We start from the raw sequence: 9,148 nt of genomic DNA on the forward strand, positions 1-9,148 counted from the left end.
TCCTTCACTCCAAAAAAACAAACTAAAGTTTATAAAGATTCAAACTTTGATTACAATGTAACAAAAAGTTAGCATGGCACAAACAAAATCAAATCTTATACGAACGGAATCCAATGTCCTATAAGAAATAAAAATCCCGGATGTGTCTCTTTGGGGACCAGTATCGCGTTCGAGTAAGGAAGGGAGACATGATTAATAAAATTAAAATAAAGTGATTAGTTAGATGAAAAGGCGTTTATTGAGACGGGTGATTAATTAGAAATTTCCATGAAATGGTGAGGTTTTTCTTGGAATAATTAAAGGAAATGAGGTTTCCCATAGAGAATGCATGCTTGTAAGGTGACAAAGGAAGCGCAGTCATGGAGTAAATTGCTCCTTTCTGTTTGTTTTTTTCCTTTTTTTTTCCTTCTGGGCAAGCTCTGTCTTTTATTGCGCATAGGGCTTCTCAATCTTAACTGGCTTCCATATCAATCTTTTTACTTCTTTTTTTATTTACCAATTAATAGGCAAACCCATCAATACTTCAAATGGACACCAATATGTTAGCCATTTTACTCATACATATTCATAATAAACTTGCAAACACTGTGGGGTTAGTGTACCAAGGACAAGGATCAAATAGCTACCCAAACCCTCTTCCATCCTTAGTCCCTTGGGGTCTCTATCTTTCGAAAAACAATCGGAGCTCCGTATTGCGGATACAAAAGCATCAACACCGTTGGTGCATGCTGATAAGAAGGAGCCAATCGAAATGAGAATCTTTGAACTATGATTGCTATTGCCAACTTTGCTTGCAGAAGAGCCAAGTTCTTGCCAATGCAAGCACGAAGACCATGTCCAAATGGAATGAACCCGGCTGGATGGTTTCCAGCGTGACCCACACCTTCTGAGAATCGCCCTGGATTGAACTCGCTCGCATCGTTCCCCCAAATATTTTGATCATGATGAACCGCTAGAATTGGGATTAAGAACTCTGTCCCACGTGGGATCATCCGCCCTCTTAGCTCGACAACTGTCTTTGCACGTCGAATCGTAGCCACCGTCGGAGGGTACAATCGTAAGGACTCGTTCAGTATCATGCTCAGCTACCAATAACAAATAACAAAAGTTTAGAGTTTAGTTTGTATAATTAATTAACATAATCCAATTTTTTGCTATAATATTTATGGCGTGATATTAATAAATAAATAAGTAGTGGGTTTTCTTTTAATTCGTCACATATAGTTATCATTCTAATACATAAGTCATTATTATTATTATTATTATTATTATTATTATTATTATTATTATTTGGGTATGAAAAAAAGGGGCTTACGATCTTGAACTTAGAAAGGTCATCTCTGGAGGGGAGAGCACGTGGACCGCACACGCTAAGAACCTCGTCACGTGCCTGAATTTGCCACTGTGGATGCATTGCTAGCAAGACAGTAGTCCACGTCAGCAGATTGGAAGTGGTCTGTTTGCCAGCAAAGAAGAAGGTTTTGCACTCTTCAACGATGTCGTGGACGGAAATATTAGTGTGTAATGAAGAAGAAGATGATGATGATGATGATGATGAGTTGGAAGCTTGAATCATGAGCCCTAATAAATCTTTTGGTGCTTTTTCATCCATTGCCCAAATTTTCTGTGAATTCCCTTTTCGACCCTCGATCAATTTCATCAATGATTTTCTTATTTCCTTGTCTAATTTCCACGAATTAATATTGGTTCTTGTCGGCAAAAATCTGAAAATTAAACCCCAAAATAATTTGTTTAATAATAAATAGAAAAATTTTAAAAAAAAAGGTGTGATTATTGAATTGTACCTGTAACCAGGAATGAAGACCTTTTGGAAAGCTTCGGAAGCTAATATCATTTGTTGTGTTTGAAGCTTGAAAATGGCTTTACCATCTTCATAGCTACTTCCAAACACTGTCTTCGTCACCACATCTTCAGCTAGCGTTTGGAACCAATCAAAAACATCAATTTCCACCTCGTCCGAGGCGGCGCCGCCTGCCATGGCCGACCATTTCTCCACCATATCCACCACACTTTCCTCCACCACCGGAATCAACAACTGTGTATATATATACCAACCAAACCAAACCAAACCAAACCCCACATGAAATAACAACCTTTTTTTTTAAAAAAAAAAAAAAAAAAAAAAAAAAAATTTGAAATTTTTACCTTGAGATTCTCCATGTTGAATACGGGGGAGATGATCTTGCGATGGAGAGCCCATTTCTGATCCTTTAGAGTAAGGAGGCCGTCGCCTTCGAGCTTTTTGATGAGAGGGTGCGCTTCGTTTTTCTCGTAGAATTCTGAGTTGGTAGTCAAGATGTCTCGGATCATGTCCGGGTCGGACACCGCCACTCGAACAATGGGTCCGAACCAGATCAGAAATGTGGAGCCTAATTTCATTACAAAATGTAATTTTTTTTTATTATTTTTTTTTTTTTTACAAAAAAGAATAAATTTAAAAAAAAAAAAAAAAAAACAGGTAAGAAAAGAGGGGGGATTTGAATTATGGGTACCGTAAATTTTCTTCCAATGATGGTAAAAAGAGAGGACGCGGGGGAGAATATTGTGGGAGAAATTGGGCATCGGACGGGAGGTAGCGGCGAGCATCATAGAGTCGAGTTCTTTGAAGTTACCGATGAAGAAACGATAAGGAGGGCCGCGAATTCCTTGGCGGAGAAAGTGTGCTTCTATCCTTCTGGGCTTCCACCACAAGGCCACGGCCATCTTGACAGCAAGTATGAAGAGGAGGGCGCATAGGAAAGGGATCTTGATTGAGTCCAACGGCGGCGGTGGAGTGTGGTTCATTGGGTGATATTTTGGTTGCCTTATTTGGCTAAGGAATAAGGATTGTGTGTAGTATTGGCGAGTTGGTTCGTGGGATTTAAATAAATAAACAGAAAGCATGAGAGAGAGAGAGAGAGAGAGGGAAGCAGCAACAAAGCCCAACGCCTTAGGGGCCCGCAATTGCAAATCTATGCGAATCACCCAAACAAAACAAATAAATTTTTCTTTTTCTTTTTTTTCTTTCTTTTTTTTTTTTTTCTCCATTTGTATTATAATAATATATATACTTTGTAAAGGAAAAAAAAAAATCATTGATGGGATTAGATTTTGCCATTGGGTTTTTTTTTTTTTAATTTTAGTGATTTTTTTAGAAATTATTTATTCGTATTAAAATCTTGTATCAACCGTGATGTGACTTAACAATAAGTGATACTAATATCCATATTATTATTGTAATATTAAAATTTACCAATTTTCTGCAAAATTATTTTCTAGTTTTTTTAAATAAATCAAAAGTGGAATTTTAAAATATTAAAGACGAAGTTAAATATTTTTCTTTTATAGGCTGTCTAATCATTTGATTTATATTATTGCCAATTTAAATATACATTTTTATGGAAAGAATGAAATAATAAAATTAGTGATTTTCTAGGGAAATTTTCAAATTATTGCTTTCATTTTGTTAATTATCTAAATTTAGTAATTATAGAAAGGATTTAGTTAGCTATGGTTATGTTGTTCAATATTAAATTCTTGGTCCTATATATAGAATATGTAAACCAAACCATATCAATGTAAATATAACAAAAACGAGTAATTTAATTGATACCATATTTGTATATTTTAGTTTAGGATAAATTCTTCAAAATTAAAAGTTTAATTAAAATATATTTTCTAAATTTAATTTTTAAAACTAAATTTCACTCTTATTAAAAACTAAAGATGAATTGGCTAGCGTATGTATATATATATATATATATATATATATATATATATATATATATATATATTCGATTCATAAGTATAATATATAAGCTGGCATTTTTTCCACATTATAAGTGAAAAATATAAATACTGATTTTTTTTTTTTTAAATGCCTAATTCCAAAGATATTTAGGTGGACACAAGGGCGTAGGGGAAGGGAGAAGCATTTGTCAAATATTTTGCAATAAATTGTACCTTTTTTCTACTTTTATAATTGTTCAAATTTTATCCTTTCTTTTTTGTACAAAAAGAAAAAAATCGTTGAAAAACTTTGACGTTGACCTTACATCAATGCCGTTAAAATTAATAAACTGAAGTATAAAGATAAAATTTAATTTTTTTATAGCAATATAAAAATAAATAATTTTATTAAATTATATTTATCTTCTTCATATAGTCACTTTTTCGCACCATCAGACTTTCTATCGATTAATCTTTTAATGTTACACAGATAAAACAATTCATTTAGAAAAAGCAAAATTAAACTTTAGAATGAAAAGGGTAATTTAAAAAATAAATTTTATAGAGTTATTTTTAAATAACACGTAATCAAAGAAATCAAACACTTTTAATTTTGTGTCGGACTAATTCTATGATATTGAAAAAAAATATATTTATTAACATTTTTTTTTTTAGTTAAATGATTGAGAGTGTTAAGAATTATTGAGAGGAGTAGTCCCGCATTGACTATCTTTATTGTTATGTGAGACTGTTTGAAGAATCCAGTAGATAATATCATACTATTGCTGAGTTTCATAATTTCTAACCCAAATCTAACTTTTGTATAGTTTTTGGAAAATGGATGGAAAAAGGGATTCCTTAAAAGTGATCTCAAATAAAATGAAAGGAAGATATAAAGATGGATCCTTTATTATTTGTTGTTTGGGTGAGTGGGTGCCAAATGACAAACTACCACACATCAGGCACAAGCTGCCACACAAAAGAAGCCAAATGACCCAACTTATGTTCACCAGAATCATCCTTTTTTTATTTCTCCTCGAGCTTTTTAAAACGCATTTGTTAGAAGGAGGATGTTTCGATCCCTCTCCGACCAATGTGAGATATCTCAATTCACCTCTCTTCGAGACCTAACATCCTCGCTGACATTCATTTTCTCTCTACAAGCGATGTGGGATCTCACAATCCACTCTTATTCAGGGCCCAACATCCTTGTTGACACTCGTTACTCTCTCTAATCGATATGAGATCTCACATCTTAAGTTTTAAAGAAATGTGTGTGTGTCTGAAACGTATTTGTTGTTCCAAAAACATGATCATGGGGGAAAGAAAGGAAGAGAGAAAGAGAAGCAAAAAGGAAGTTGTCGTTTTGGAATGTTGCTCTTAAATTTGTGCACATGGGAACAATGGTGTGTGTATGTAAGAGTTTGTTTGTGAGGCTTTAATGGGGAAATATGCTTTAGTTGACCCAACAATGGGTACCCACAACCAGTCATCCACCCCTCAACTATGTCTCAATACACCTCAGACATAATGGGTCCATCTCGTGTCTCCCAACTTTTTACCACCCCAACATATCTAACCTCCTTCTACAAACCATGGCCTTTCTTCGTCAACGCAATATCTCATCTCGAACCACACCGAAACGAAACAAACAACTCTTTTCTCAATACACCTAACCTTTTGGTTATAACATAAAAAAAGAGAAAGGACAAAAGTAAGAACCTAAGAAGTGATGGAGTTATCGAAAATGACCAAAAGAATCCAACCAAAAAAAGCCTGCCGTTCATGATGTACTACTACTACTAATCTCTAAATAAATTATTTATTTATAATACAAACCATTTAAATCATCATCCATTTATTTTGTCTGTATATATAAAAGGGGGTAGCTCTTGTATTTATTGGAAATTTTCATTCAATTTCACCTTTTTTTGTAAAAGTCAATTGGATAAGTTTGTTTATTTGGCCATATTTTCCTGGCTTATGTGTATCAAAAAATTAAATTTTCAAAACTAAAAAACAACAACAATAATAATAGTAATAATAAGAGCATGCATTTTTTTAATAGAATAAAATAAAATGGGATGGTGCAAGTATGGAGGGTATGCCTCATATTTAAAAAAAAAAATAATAATAATTGGTTGACTTAGATATTCAAAATAAAGAGACTATATAATTAATTTTTCATCCATGTAATTATGTGCATATCATAATCTTTTATTTATTTATTTGATTTATTTATTGATTACACACACAGAGAGAGCATGCGCAATTTGGCACCTAATAAATTCTTTCATTGGGACAATCATGTAATTTTGAGATTTGGTTGGATTATATTTAATTTATTATTATTTTTTGAAGTAAAAAACAAATATTGTTTGACCACTGTGAGAATGTGACATTTGGGCATCTTTGGCAATACCCTCTTCTTCACAAATCCATATTGTGTAGTTACATCAATTCTGGATTTTAGCCTTCACATCTTCACCCCAATTTCATCACTTTTTTATTTTTATTTTTATTATATATATATATATATATATACAAAGAAACTTTTTAATGAAATGATTTGAAATTGTCGTTTTTAGCCCAAAGTCCCTTGTCATATACTTTTTGGATTCTTTTTTATTTAAAAAAATTAAAACAAAATTGAAAGACTAAGTAGAAAGTTTATAGTTAAAAAATATATAATTTATTATTATTATTATTATTTTGGGTATGAAAATGGTGACAGAGAATAAACGGTAGCAACGGTGTGACCAGTAGTTTATTATGTGTAAATGGTTTTTCTTTATTATTATTATTTTTTTTTTGTTTAATAGATAATGATAATAATAATAATAATAATAATAAGAGAAGTGAAAGAGGGACGTCAAATCACGTCAAGACACGTGTCATCCAATGATTGAGTATGGAGGTCGAAATCAGAAAGTGTTTAGTTACATCAACCCAATGGTTTGGCAGATGCAGCAGATCCTTGTTTTCTTTCTCCTTATGACTTAACTACCCTTCTACCACCAATCATTGTTTTTTTTTTTTTTTTTTTTTTTTTTTAAATTTTATTTTCCTCACAATTACTATTCTACAAATATTAAGAATGTTGGGTTTAATTGAATAATATTATGGATGTAATGTTAGTAGAAACAAAGTCATAATTTGGTCAAATGAAAGAGAGGATAAATGGTTGGGAGCTTTATTTAGCTTTAGAAAGCAGGAGGGATTCGAAAAGATAATAAAGATTTTTTTAATAATTATGAAGATTAAAGAATTAATTTATTAATTAAATAATTAATTGATTGTAGGGAACCTAATCTAAGCTAAGGTAGGCATGAAAGAGCTAGAAAAAGCAAGTGGGCCAAAAACATATTCATTAATTAAATATTAAATAATAATTAAAAAGCTATTCCTCTTTTAATTCTGATTTCAAAAAGTGGCAGACCTACAAACACCAAAACATTTTTGTTCCCTCTCTCCTTTTTTTTTTTCTTTTTATATATATATATATAATATCTTCCAAATCATAAAACATATTAATCAAGATTCTACTCGATCCCTATTAACTTTCTCCTATTTATTTTTTACAAATTTTTGTGTTTAAATTTAATGTATGATATAAAATTAGTATGATGATGGAATAGAATGCAATTCCTAGATAATTAGAGATATTCTCTGTCGTTAATATAACCAAATATCTATCGTTTTTTTGGTAATTGACCATCCATGATATTATTTCACGAAAACTAACTAAGATTACAACCGATGCTGGTGAGAAAAATTCTAACTCTCATGTTCTTAAGTACGAATAGACAAAATTAATAATAAAAAAAAAAAAAAAACCTCCTAACTCGTGCAAATTGCTATTACCCTTGTTATTTGGCTTACAAAAATAATCTTAAATTTTTAATATAATTTCAAAAATATCATTAAACTTAATTTTTTTTTTTTTTTTATTAATACTCAACATCTTTTACAAGTACATTTATCATTCATACTATATTTTAAAATTTTAGAAAAGCTTAAAAACAATAAAACATTTTGAAGGTTTTACAAGCTAATTTAAAGGTTTTTTTTTTTGAAGTTTTTAAGGAGAAGCTTAAAGAAATTAATGGAGTTTTGAAAATTCAATAAAAAAAATTTAACCCTCTTTAAACTTAGAAGGGTATCTTTTAAAACATTTTGAAGTTTTATTTGAACAAAATATTAATAATCCAAAGTTTTTTTTTTTTTTTAAGTTTAAGGTTAACTTTTAGATAATATCTAAGTTAAATAGGTATTATTATTAATTTAGTCTAAATATATAAATAAAAAAATATATATATATAGATAGATTGTATTTTTTTTTTTTTTTTTTTTTTTTTTTTTTTTTTTTTTTTTTNACTCTGACACCAGTGATGTTTTTTTATGTGAGATTTTTAAAGAAAATAAAGGAAAGAGAGAGAGAAATGAATTTATCCGTACTATTCCCAAACATCTTCCATTGGAATTGGAGCCTCTCTCTCCCCCTCTGTTTTCACTTTTTCAGTTAAAATCTGTCTCTCTCTCTCTGTCTCTCTCTGAATTTCAGGCTTTCACTGTCATCTATGAACATCATCTCCTTCTTCCCACTCTCTTCATTAATATGCTGTGACAAACGAAACAAACCCTTCTTTTTTTTTTCTAATGTAATTTTCATATCACTTTCTTTTCACAACATTGGAGAATTCAAATGTAAGCAAGAAACCCTGAGGGAGGAAGAAAAGCAAGCAACAAATTGTGCTAAATTTTGGAATTCTTCCTCTAATTAAAACCGTGTCTTTCTGTCCTTTTTCAACCAAAATGGGTTTTCATTCATACATGGAAAACAAACCATAATCATTCCAAGAACAGGACAGTAGCAATCGAAGTTGAGTAGCAGAATAGGTCGGATCTTGCATCGGTGTGGGTAGCTTATTGGGGGAAATAGCAGAGACAACGACAGGAATTTGATGCTTCTCATCGTATGAGCTTAGAGGAGAAACATGGTGGTTTTACAGAACATGTCCTGTTTGGAGTTTACATGAAATACAGCCTGCACTCCATTTTCATTGCTCGATTATGCTTCCTTGCCCCACCAATTCCATTTTTTTCATCTAAATTCATTTGGGGTCTCTGTTTTTTCGTAGCTTCACATGATGGGGTTTCATGGGTTCTGTAAAGTCGCAGTCTTTTTAATTACTAACAATTCCCCACACTTTCTTTTCCATAATTCATGAATCATAACTGTTGAAGGGCTAGGGAGTTTGAAGCTAATAAGATTAATATAAATTAAGGATCGATGCATAACTGTCAGCCACATTGTAGCGGAGCTGAGACAATGAACCCCCAACAGTGAAAAAGGCACTTGATCTCTTGGTGTTGGATGGAGAGGTTAGTTGGGGTGATATTCAGGTACAAAAGCAGG

General features: G+C 31.6%; 1 protein-coding gene across 1 annotated transcript; it reads right to left on the bottom strand.

Moving 5' to 3' along the window:
- Nucleotides 1-528: 528 nt before the first annotated feature.
- On the bottom strand, nt 529-2,839 carry LOC111793729 (cytochrome P450 734A1-like). Its single transcript, XM_023675749.1, has 5 exons — nt 2,514-2,839; nt 2,167-2,390; nt 1,806-2,056; nt 1,316-1,724; nt 529-1,085 (listed from the first exon to the last, which is right to left on the bottom strand). Exons 1-5 carry the CDS (start codon nt 2,803-2,805, stop codon nt 645-647), a joined length of 1,617 nt encoding a protein of 538 aa, XP_023531517.1. The 5' UTR covers nt 2,806-2,839; the 3' UTR covers nt 529-644.
- Between the last annotated feature and the right edge of the window lie 6,309 nt (nt 2,840-9,148).

This window comes from Cucurbita pepo, chromosome LG04 (genome assembly GCF_002806865.2).
Source record: "Cucurbita pepo subsp. pepo cultivar mu-cu-16 chromosome LG04, ASM280686v2, whole genome shotgun sequence".
Classification (NCBI taxonomy): domain Eukaryota; kingdom Viridiplantae; phylum Streptophyta; class Magnoliopsida; order Cucurbitales; family Cucurbitaceae; genus Cucurbita; species Cucurbita pepo.